This window comes from Leuciscus leuciscus, assembly GCF_965113295.1.
Source record: "Leuciscus leuciscus genome assembly, chromosome: 4".
Classification (NCBI taxonomy): Eukaryota; Metazoa; Chordata; class Actinopteri; order Cypriniformes; family Leuciscidae; genus Leuciscus; species Leuciscus leuciscus.
Window position 1 is genome coordinate 16284379 of NC_138728.1, and position 12404 is coordinate 16296782.

At 39.4% G+C, this 12404-nt stretch overlaps 1 protein-coding gene across 13 annotated transcripts in view; it reads left to right on the forward strand.

Moving 5' to 3' along the window:
* The window catches only part of cacna1c (calcium channel, voltage-dependent, L type, alpha 1C subunit), a 129975-nt gene that overhangs the window by 7496 nt on the left and 110075 nt on the right, over positions 1-12404 (forward strand). For 3 of the 13 annotated variants that reach the window (XM_082168616.1, XM_082168618.1, XM_082168617.1), the window contains exon 1: positions 1279-2420. The exons of 9 other annotated variants lie outside the window; for them this stretch is intronic. In XM_082168616.1, the coding sequence (XP_082024742.1) occupies positions 2363-2420 (58 nt within the window). In that variant the 5' untranslated portion in view covers positions 1279-2362. Of the gene's footprint in view, positions 1-1276; positions 2421-12404 lie in introns of those variants that run through there. One more of the 13 variants, XM_082168625.1, reaches the window with a different exon arrangement.

Here is a 12404-nt window from a genome sequence, read left to right on the forward strand (position 1 = left end):
TTAATAAATTGATCAAGTCTCACTGCAAATGATGCATTTTTACAATTGCATGATGCTGCATTCCCAACAATTGTCACACCAGCAACACAACATAAACAAACAAAAGCCGAGTGCACTTTCAACTTAGGACTCTGCATTAAGGTTGCAACAGGGAAAACCTAGAAACTGAATGGTACTATTGTGCCCTTGAGCAAGACACCAGGGTTGCTTCAGGGTGACTGTCAAATTATATAGTGTTTTCCAAGTCAATTTCCCATCTAAAGGTCACTCAACAGCACTTTACTCACACGCCACTAGAGGGCATCACTACACAATTCCTCGTGGTTTATCATCGTTCTCGGCAGGATTTTAAACCTTTCCCAGAAAACACATCAGCCAGTGCAGTTTTTTTTATGTTAAAAATATTCTTGAATTTAACTACACATACTGATACAATTTTGTTCAAAAAAGTTATTTAACTTTGTCAATTAACATTTACTTTAGACCTAAACCAAATAGGTTATGAAACAGTATACAGAAGGGAAGAGGATGTGTTGCCTCAGTTATGTTTAGTTAATTTGTAAATTGGTATAATTATAGTGTTAGTAAAAGAATCATGTAGAGCACGCACGACCACTGTTGTATGTCATATTCAGTGTGCAGACAGACATGATTAGTCTTGACATTTGAAATGTGGGTCTGGAAGAGGATATTTGTAATCTTTTAAGTGGCGAATTAACCTAACAAATTTTCCTTCTGCACTGATGCCCGTGATTCTCTGGATCCCTGGATTCCCAGAGGCTTATGATTACAGGGTGGCACTGAAAAACACTTTGCGAACTTTTCCTATGTGCTTTGTATAAGCATACCAAAGTTAATCAATTATTTGGGGATGCTGAAGGGAAACCGTTGACCTCTGTCATGAACTTTTGTTCAAAGCCAAATCCAATCAAAGAACTTGGCCGTAGATTAAATGTCCAGGAACCTTGTTCTTCCTTCATCCAGGGGAACATCGGAAAACCTGCAAATCTGAGTGTCTCTTCTTTCTTATGCACTATGATTCTTCTGACTGATTGAATAGGCCTATTCAAAATAAATTCTGATGCACAGAGAGTGAAAGCGCAAGAGAGAGAGAGAGAGAAAGGATAATCTTGGGCCAGGGGTGTCTCTTGGGATATGTGAAGTTTTCTCATGGCTGGAGGGAGGGACCAGGGAAGGGCCTGCTAAATTCGTACAAGGCCGTTTGCTGATGAAAGATTCTCAGTCATCTTGCAGAAATTCCCAGGCCCCATCGTCCCCTTTATCAGAGCCCGCCAGTCCTCAGGAAACCCCTTGTCCTGCCATGGGAGTATCAGGTCGGTTAAAGCTCTGCTGAAGGGAAAAAATTGTCCCGGCACCTGCTGCTGCTGCATGGGGAACTCAACATTCACCCATTTAAGTGGCATCCCAGCAACCAGCAGGAAGTGGATAATGTCTAAACATGGTGCATGGAGCCGTGACGGTGAGCGTATTTACACCAGATTCGTTGTGGTACAAATCACCTTCTCAAATGTTTCTGGACTGTAAAAGAAATTGAAACGCTTCACTGTGTTGGAGCTGATTTGACTCGATTTCCCCAAGTTTGCTCTCTCCCTCAAGAGATACAGCCCCGTGTGGAAAAGCGTGGAGGATTTATTCTCCTTTCTAGCGCAGTCACATCTGGAAGCAGTCAGGGAGTCTACAGGGGAGGGGGTTTGGTCGTCAGATCATTGCAGAGAGGCTGGTGGTGTGCGCTCTCTCTCCGCAGGGCCACAGACTGACTACTCCCCTTTCTCTCCAATATGGACTGGACGCGGCCGATTCTGCACTCTGTTTCCTAACGAGGCGCGACGCAAACTACGCCTGTTGTGGAACATCTCAGATGGAGTCGATCATATGCGAAGATCGAAGCCCGTGAGATCTGGAATATACATACCTTTTACCTTTTGCTGCGCTTTCTGAAACGGTCTCTGAAACTACGCCCGCTTTTCCTGCGCTTCTTCTGGCTGTTGCAGCATCATTTTCGAACCTTTTCCGAGCCAATCGCGCCGATTTGATTATCGATTATCAGCAAGCGGCGCTGGTATCATGTTTCTTAGGTAGGGCCTGGATGTTCCAAAGATGCACTGGTTCGTTTTCTTAGGTGGCTCCTGCGAATATCCTTTCCTGATCTTTAGCTCCATAATGGGGATCAGGTAATATTAACTAAGCCGCAAGAGAAGGAATATCTTACGCTTTGCGTTTTTCATTTTTTGCTTCCCCCCCTTTTCTTTCATTTCTTTCCCTTGGGTTGTTTTTTCCTACCCCCTTCTCTTTTTTTACAACCTTTTCTTCATTCACCTTCGGATAAAGCTGGACCACATATATGGTAAATGAAAGCAAAAACATGTACATACCGGAGGACACCCTTGAAAACCATCAAGGTAATTTTTCCATTTGTCTTCCCTCTGTTTGGAAACTATGTGTGTGTGTGTGCGTGTGTGTGTGTGTGTGTGTGTGTGTGTGCCATATGGATGTGTTGGGGGTGTATGATGAGTGTGTTGGCATTATCATGGGCATGACGCGGGGGTGTACCCGAACCTATCCATTTTCAAACACTCTATGCGCACTGAAATCGCTTTTGGAGGGCGATCAACAAATGGCATGAAATACAGCCACTCATGCCCGACAGCTATTCTAATATTATTTTTGGAGGGAAATGCATATATGTAGTTGATGAACTTGTTGGTTGGCTCGTGCGGCTGCTTATGGACACGCCACGGCTTGATCATGTATCATGTGGTCACAGACGCGCACACAGATGTCAATCGATTGTCCTGTCAGCTGCTTCAGACTTAAAATGGCCTTTAATCATTTTGTGTGGCCAGACTGCATTGATCACAGTCCAACAGCTCAAATGAACTCGGGGTGGTGTCATCGGCGCATCAGTGATTATTCTGTTCAGAGCATCTCAAATGGTGAAATGAAGCACCATCACTCATGCCCCCTCATTCTCGTGTTCATCTGTTGAATTTCATTTCTTTTGAGACAGCTGGTGTGGCGCAGCAGTCTCCACAGGTTGCGTGCTTTTAACGCTTGCGCAAAGCGAGGAGTCTCAGTCTTCTCCCTTTACAAGATTCCCCTCCATCCAGGGCCTCCTGTTGGCGCCGTGGCAACGGAGCTGCCGACCCATAGCAACAGCGCGGCTCATGATAAGCCCGCTCCCCGCGCGCGCACCTGCCGCACCTGAGTGAACAAACGCATCCGAGCAAAACCTGTAAATTGCGGCCAATAATGCAGCTCCGCCCCTTCAGGCCCACTGCACATCTGTCATGCAAAAAGCTAGTTGATTATGACAACTGAAATAATGATGTTTCTTTTGCACTGGCTCTGTGAGGGACAGTTGCGCGTTTTCATAGCCGATTGAATACACTGACACACACTCTTTGTTGGTATTAAAATAGAAACAGGGCGACAATGATGGGAAAAGGATTTAGAGGGCCAATTTTAGATGCTTTGTTGTGTCAGCTTTGACAGTAAACGTTTATCTTTTGATCTGCATGTCTTTTTGTCCTATTCAGATTTGTGTCTTACAAATTTCCTCTTGATGTTGAAACGTTTCTGATCACTTTTCAGTTTCTTTAAATGTGCACGGAGTAATTGTTTGCTAAGTAGAAAAGTTTTATTCCTAATGACATAAACAAAGTTTTTGAGAAATATTTAAATGATGCATTCTTACATAAGTTATGGTCTTTTTAGACCAAACTGTTTTATTCTGCTTGAAGCAAGTCACCCCATTATGGGCACTGCCATGTTGCGATCACATGACCAGCTGTGTCAGGCAATAGACTGTTACTAATAATAATTATTAAAATAATAATATTAATCTATAAAGCGCTATCAGACACTTTACAAAGCATAAAAAAGTATGCAACACAGCCCACTGTAGAGAGAAAAAAAGTACAAAAAATCAGCCATCCAAAGAAAAAAAAGTAATTGAGATTAAATCCAAGAATTTTATATTATAAGAATGTTTGATTAATGTGTTTGGAATGAGACTGGGAAAAACTTTGAACAAAACTGAAAGATAAACAAACAGCTTTGTAAACAAACTTCATGCCTCCAGGCCCAAATGTTTACTGTTTGCACCTTTATCATTATCTAACTAAATGATTTACCTAGCCTTTAGTAGACAGAGCAGGATCTCCATGGTGGCCTGTAGCCCAGCAGATGTTCATGTTTGTGTGGTGTTGTCGTCTACCGCTGCTGACAAGGACTTGCTTTCAGGTAAACACAACCTCAGTCAATCACAGGTCCAGGGCAGTGCAACGTATCACAGCCAAACATGAACCTCTTCTGCTGTACAAACACTCAAACAGCAGGAAAATGGAAAGCGTGTTTTGTGCGCTATGATACACCGTCACTTTCTGGAATGTTAAATATGACTCATGAAGTGCTTGAATGTCTGCGTCTGAACAAGCAGTTACTGAGAAACACACGCATACACACGTTTTGTACGATTTTTACTCATGCAGTTGAGGGAAAAATGCAGAATTAATGAAATCATTACTGATGTCACAGTCATGCCACTCTGCTGTAATGATGCTATTGAGTTTTCATGTCACTCCAGTCATTTGAGGCTTTTTCTTGAACGTCGTTACAATGTAGCACGAGGAGACATTTACGGAGTGGCTTTAAAGGTTTTGCGAGTGCTTAGTATGTGCATTCCTTTCTCTTTGGCTCTTTTTTTCTCTTGAAGGTTGTTGGTTCCCTTGATGCTCACTGGTAATGAGGGTGGCATTATCTAGCTTCTTTCTCGGCTTTGTGCCAGGTTCATTTGACAGGTAATTCGTGTCATTAGCTAAATGAATATGTTTATGATAGATTTCAAAATGTCTGACGAGCCTCTAGGACGCCATCTCGGATGACTGTCTGTCTGTCTGACAGGCGATCTGTCCCGGACTTTTCCTTCTTGTGCAGAATGATCGAGCATTTATTGCTTCTGTTTCACTGTCAAACACATGCAGGTCTCCAAAGTCATGCAAGTGCACCCAAGTTATTCGATTCCTGGAATACGTTTGCTAATGTTGTTTGTTCAAAGCGTTGTTTAATGTTTACCTAACGAATATTTAAGGCAGCTAATCCTGGATCAACATAAATCCTTCATGAGCGTGGTGAAGTCGAGAAAGTTGTCAGTTTGTTTATTGCCGTGGCTGCAACTAAGAGCATCTGCCGTCACACAGAGATCGTCACCAGTTTCTTGCCTTCCTCATTTGACACTGTGTATTCTGAAACGTAAGGACAAAGATGTGGATCTTTACAGATCCAATTGATTTTGGTTCCTGTCTAGATATAACGACTTATCCACTTTAGCATTTTCTATTTAATCACTATTTATTCATTCAAATCTGAAATGTAATTTGAGATGTGTAGAAATATGCCAAAGTGTATTAGGATGCCAAAGTAATTAGGCTGCATTGCCTGCGAGACTTCTCAATCTGCGGAGCAGTTGGTGCTGGTCACTGTGGGATTGTGGGACACATTAGGTGTCGTAACATAACAATCACAGGAGTGCGTTTGGTCTTAGCAACACTCAGGACTTATTAGCTGTCTGTAAAAACACGCATGTTGAGCACAAATCATCTGCTCTCGCTTCTGCTTAACATCAGTGCTTGTGTTTCTAGCCAGAGCGCTTTCATATATGTTTACTGTATTTAAATGATTGTGGCATCATGTTACTTTAATATGTTGGTAATCACATGCTGGACACTGTAAGTAGTCATTTAGCAAATACTTTTATCCAAAGTGACTCACAGTACACTTGTTGCTTTGGCAATCCCCCTGGAGCAACCTAAGGTTAAGTGCACAGTTGTGATTACTGCATAATTTGCTCATAATACGGCCAATATCATCATTACTGTAATGGAAAATTCGTTTACTAATGAATAAAATATAGCTGATTTTTAAAATGGTTTTAATGCTCTATTTCTGTTAATGTTGTATGAGCATTTTTATGAAGAATATATGAATAGTTCTTGTCTGTGAAAGAGTACGCTATAGGGTTGGTGGCTGCCAATATGCTGTTATTTAGTCAGTGATTTTTATTGTGTTGCTACTTTTTTTTTGTAAAAATGTTGCAATATTGTTTTACAATATTACCGTTTTAACTCTGTTTTGATCAAATAAATGCAGCCTTGGTGAGCATAAGAGACTTTCTTCAAAAAAACATTCAAATGTCTTACTTTCCCCAACTCTTCAATGTGAATTTATGCTCTTTTTTTCCGCTCATCAGGTTAAAACCATAAATTTGAACATAAAATAAAAAAATTAAAATAGCACATCCTAAACAAGTTAGAGTTATAACTCATGTTTGTAGCACAGATGATGTTGTAGAAGTTTCATGGCAAAAGATTGATACTTAGAATTAGGGATTTTAGGGATCCCTAGACTCCCTACCCATGTATTTAGACACACAAACATATGCATGGAAACACTCTTTCTGCATGTTTGATGTGTGTACACTCCACAGCTAATACAACGTATGTTTGTGTATGTTTGGTCCTCTTCTCCCAATGGCAGTGCTCAGTGTCAAATCCAGAGCAAGCAGAAGTAGATAAATGGAAGAATGACAGACTGCATGAATAAATGCGTATATGTTAATAAAGCAGAAAACAGCTGCTTGTGACACATTGGCACCGCAGGCACCCTCAGCATTATGGGAAATAACCGAAGCCCCCCGTTAACATGAGTCAGCAGCGGGTCACGACATGGGAGTCTAACAACCATCTCTCACTCCTCTGAACTGTAGTCCCCCTAGCAAAGACTGCACGAGTGTTTGCGAGCTCTGAGCGATCCGTGCGTGAAAAGCTCTGAACTGCGCTAAACGAGTAGCGACTGGTCGTAATTATCACTGTAACTTCAGTTCATCATCTTAATATTTCGTCAGTAATGGTTTCCGTGTGAGAAGCAGTGTTTCTGTGAGCGTTTTGGAAGTACCCTTGGATTTTGCAGCACACACAGTCTTTAATCTTTAATCTAAAACTAAATCTGCCACGTCCTTTGAGTTTGAAATGCTTGTCCAGTTCGAGTAAAAAGCTCTGTTGTTGACTCTGCACTCCGTCACACTGTATTATTAACACGCACGGATCACTTGTTTATTGGTGAGCAGCTCCTTGTTTAAATGTTTAGATTTTTATGGGCTTTACAAAAATTTAGGCAACTAGATTTTTACATTTTGTAAAAAAAAACAAAAAAACATGCCATATTGCGACTGGGTGCCAGTGTGTTTCTGATGTGTTTGTGTGGTTTCCAGGATGTTTTGAGTGGTTGCTAGGTGTTTTCTTACTAGCCAATCCCCAAAGGTGACCAGATATCCTTATAAAATCATCACAGTCCATGTTTTACAAGCCACGTTCCATAGACGGAATTACAGTCAGGATGTCATTTGTCTGTATGATTAGTCTTAGCTTTGGTTTGATTGCTATAAATAGATATTTTTAACTGACATTGCTATGATCCATGCTTTTTTTCTCAAAGCAGCATATGTGCCTAAAGGAACAAGAGTGGGTGGGTTAGGTAGTTCTTTGACAGCAGTACATAAACATAAAGACCAACTGAGGGGTAAACTGAAAACATGATTTATTCTTATTTTATTGCCCACCTTCTGATAAAGTAATTTATATGATCTAATAGCTTTTAAGTACAAACCTACTCACTTCTGGAAATCTGACAAACCATTTCTATTGCCAAGCATCTTAAAAGCTTTAAAAGGAAAAAAACCATATGCTGCCTTAAAAGTGGTAGGAAGTCACACTAGACTTTGACTCCGCAAAATTTCTAGGCCGGGATACTGCAGCGGTTGCAAAATGTGGTGACTACTTGTTTGAAACGCACAACACAGACCATTTATCAGCTCGGCCCAATAAACAGCGAGCCTAGAGGAGGTGTGTTTATATGCGGACCGATCTCGATCACGCGACCATTATTAAAAAGAGCTGCGAAATCCAGTGTAAAGCATTTGAATTTGGAGCAGAATTCTTTTATCTCTATTATAAGCCCACATATGTCTCTGTGATTTAAACTAGTTTAAAGCCAAATTAAACCGTGTTGACGTTCTCAACAACACTGACGTGTGAAACAGGAGGAACATTGTGCCATGAACAAACTAGTAAGAAGGCTTTTCACTCCACCTACCATGGATTTACTGTAGGAACAATATTTTAATGGAATATAATTGCAGTATTTTTTTCAATACATATATTTTTGCATTTATATTTATTCTAAATGTGTTTAGGCTACTGTTTTTCATAAAAAATGCCATAGCTTTATAGAAAACATATAGTTATTTTTGCATTTATATACTAAATGAGTTAAGTTTTATAGAAAACATATTAGAGATGCACCAATATGAACATTTTGGCCGATACCGATAACTGATGATTCTTTATATTTGAAAGCCGATAACCGATGTATTGGCCGATAAATCTAAATAATTTTTTTATATAATTTTTGAGAGCCTGATTACAAAAACAAAAGTCTCACCATTAAAAGACATGTCCTTAGCACACAATTATAAAGTTCCCATTATGTAGCCTATATGACAGACTGGTACATGTTGCACTTAACCGTATTTTCCTTTTTGAAGTGGCGAACAGTGCGCATCTGAAGTGTCTCAGCTGAAGGAAAATTCCACTATTTATCGGCTTTAATATATAGACCAAATGTTCTTATCGGGCCGATAACGATAACATTAAAAATGAACACATATCGGCCGATATATATCGTGCATCCCTAAAACATATAGTTATTTTTTTTATCATGGTAGTGAGGAGCCTTGCATGATTTTACCTGTGGTTACCATGATAAAGTAGATTCGAGAGCTATCGAGTCCCACTGTCAGAATATTTAAATGTTTCCCTATAAAAATTAGGATGTTGACAGATTGACAGATGTTGTTGATTTAAATAAATTAAATTTGCATCCTAACTTAAACTCAGTGCTTTACTGTCAAATATCTATTTCCATGAGACAAATTATGTTATTATTAGTAACTGCACTTATTTGTGAAATACAATAGTACAGTTTTAATTATTAGTTTCTGTCCCCTCACCCGGTATAGGCTACTAGGTGCTGATGCCACCATCTGTAGAAATTGTTGGCACCGGTGCCACTGCTCTTTTGTGTTAGTCTGGCAGAGATGTGCAGGGATTTGGGTTTAATATAAAAGTTTAGGTTTGGTGTTAAAGTTCAAGCTGTTGTGAATAACAACAAAATCAAGTCGAAATTTTCCATTTTCTAAATGCATCATATTGATCTTACTGTGAACGATTCAGCAATGCATATGACATATTTTTTTATTAAAATATTATAGCTAGGCTTTCTGGTAAAAGAAAGACTTCTGGTGACATACTGTATGACATAACTTCTTTAATCATTTAGTTAGCTAAAATCCCTTCACCATCGGCAAGCTTGCATTCAGATCTGCCTTCATCCAATCAACAACAACAGATGAAACCATGTCCATGCCCAACATTTTTACAGTTTCACTGGGATGTACATTACTACTTCTGTTACATCGCAACCTTAGGTTCAATTTAAGTTAAATCACACCAGGTCGATCTCCCGTTTTATTTTCCACCTTGCAAAATCAAGTTTGATCACTTAGTCAAGTTACTTAGCACACTATTGTGTCTGTATATAACTTTCAAAGTTTAACATCAGTGTTAAAGGTAGTGTTAATTCCCAATAATAATAGTTGTCCTTGCCTAATAATGAGTGATAAAAGAGAAAATGAGACTGCATTTGAGATAAAGAGTTGTGAAAGAGTTAAGATGGTTCTTTTTTCTCCTCTAAAATGTGGGTGGAAGTGTGAGTATGGTTGTGTATGTAGGCCAGGCCTGATGCATTTGCTCTGAGTGAATATCAGATCAGCTCCCTGCAGACTGCCGTCTCTTTTAAACCATCAGTCGTACAGCACACAGCCTCGCTCAGGATATTAACCAGGACCGTGAATAATGGCGAGAAAAAGAACCAAATGTTGGCCCACAGTTGATTTTCTTCTTGCATCCTGTGTTGGTTTTGCAGCAGATACTGTGTGGGTGTTGAGTCACATCCAGAGAGCAAGAACACACGGATTGCAGGCCTGAGGTGGAAAGAACAACCGTCAGAAGGTTTAGCGGGAAGTCTGACCTTGGGACATGAGAGTGGGGTCTTTTGCCGTGGATGTCTCCTTCGTACCCCATCTCTTTCTCCTCTGTCTGTCTTTAGCTGTCCCTCCTGCTAGCGGCCTAGTTTAGGTGGTGCTGAATTCTCAGTGTAGGTTGCATGTTTAATTCATCAGTTTGAGCTTCGCTCCGCTATGAGAGCAAGACTTTATGGGTCTTTATGACTGGCACTCAGAGTGCACTTGGCAATAGTAGCACATTTAGCACATTTGGCCTTGACCTGATCTCATCTAACTCACCCAGGTGTCCTCATGTGCACAAGATTACAGTTATTTCCCTTACCTGGGTCTCATCGCAAGTTTCATAATGGTTTGTGGGAGCTGAGATTCAATGATTAATTCAGCTATGATAATTCCAAGACAGTCTCATGACAATTTGTAACTATTTTACGTTTTGCCAAATTAGTGGAAATTATGAATTTGTACGTTTGACCAGCCCACTGACAGTTATGTTTAGGGATACAGGTTCATGTCTTGTTTATTTATTACAAATTGTACATATTTCAATCAATCTCATCATACAAATTTGTTCGAAGAGTAAAATAATTATATTTTGCCATGAGATCCGGTTGGTCTCATGATAGTTTGTAAATACTTTGCGATTTGGTGAATTGGTTGTGATTTCTGAATTGCACTTTTGTATGATCCCCTCACATCCCCATGAGAGTTAGAGTTAGAAGTGGATGTTCATAGTGACTTTTGCCTTGTGCCTTTTGCCATGAGTCAGATCGTACGAATTCAATTGAAACTGCCAACTAGTACATTACTTAAGAATTCTCATGTGATCAGGTTGTATAATTTAGATTTTAAACGCATGCACTAGGGTTAAACCTAGACGCTAAAAAAACTAAAATATCCATAGTATTTCTTAGCCAGGCCAATTACTGTACTTGACCGATATTTGGGTTTATGTTGGTGCAGTTGTATCTGCTGGATGAATTGGTAGTGTTGCCTCACCAATGGAAATGCACAAATTAATTTTAAATATTTAAAATTCTGAGTATACTGTATATTTTGTAAAATAAGCGTTTGATTCATTTTGATAAGTTTTATGTACATCTCATTTGCTGTTATAAAGTTGTATTCTATATACATAGGCATTATATCACCCATCATCTACCCTGCTTTCTAGATATCTGTATTGGCCACTGAAAAATATATATTAGTTGACAAGTTTACAGCTCATCCTGGGTTGTGATTTAGAATTTTCTTACTGTCCACAAAAAAAACTGAAAACGTATGTGTTTTGGCCTTTCATTTTTATGACAATGGCGTTTTGGGGAAAAACCTTTCTGTTTTTAGTACATCGTGTGAAAGTACCCTTATATTGAGAAAATGTTGTCGACTCAAGACCCTGGAACACATTTTCAATAATCAGACCTCCCGATTAACATAATTAATGATGCATACACTTGAATTTTAATTACACATTGGTTTATTGTATTCCTATTTGGGGTTATTGAATGAGGGAGTGATGGATGTGTGTATTTGTAGGGGGAATGGAGTGGTTTTCCCTCCCAAGATGGCAGGGGCATATTACATCGAGTGATTTATGTACCACGTCAGTCATGCCAGCGTCACACACAGTCTGAAACGACTGCTGCTCCTGTGTCTCCATCAAAATCCACTCAACCCAACTCTGCCTGAAATATGGCCGAAAAACAGGCCCCAGCTCAATTCTGTGATGAATCTGAAACAAATTCAGTGATTTTCAACTTTTTAAAAACTATTTTGTTTGAAATATTTTATTTTGATTGAGATGTTTTGCAAATCTAAAACAAAATGAGTCCAGGTTTATGCTTAATTTTTTATTACACATCATACATTTTCCTATGAATCATTCATACTTCATACGAAATTGCAAATTGCTTCATAAAACTTGTTTTCTCGAGATTGGGTTGACATTTCATAGGTTTTTTTCAGATTTGTGAACGTTTTTTTGCACGATATACTCACATCCCCCTAAGTGTAAGGTTTAGCAGTGGGTTCAGGGGTAGACCTTCATGACATTTTATCTACAAAATCAAACATTTAACAATTTGTACAAACTCATTTATTGTCATGCCATGCCTAACTTCCTCTTTTGTCAATTCAGAAAACTCCTTAACATTTCCTAACAGTTTCTGTCATGCAGTAGCATGTTAATGGCATGTTGTATGTCTTTAGTTTATTAGAAAAAATCACTCTAGATGTTATAAGGAAGATT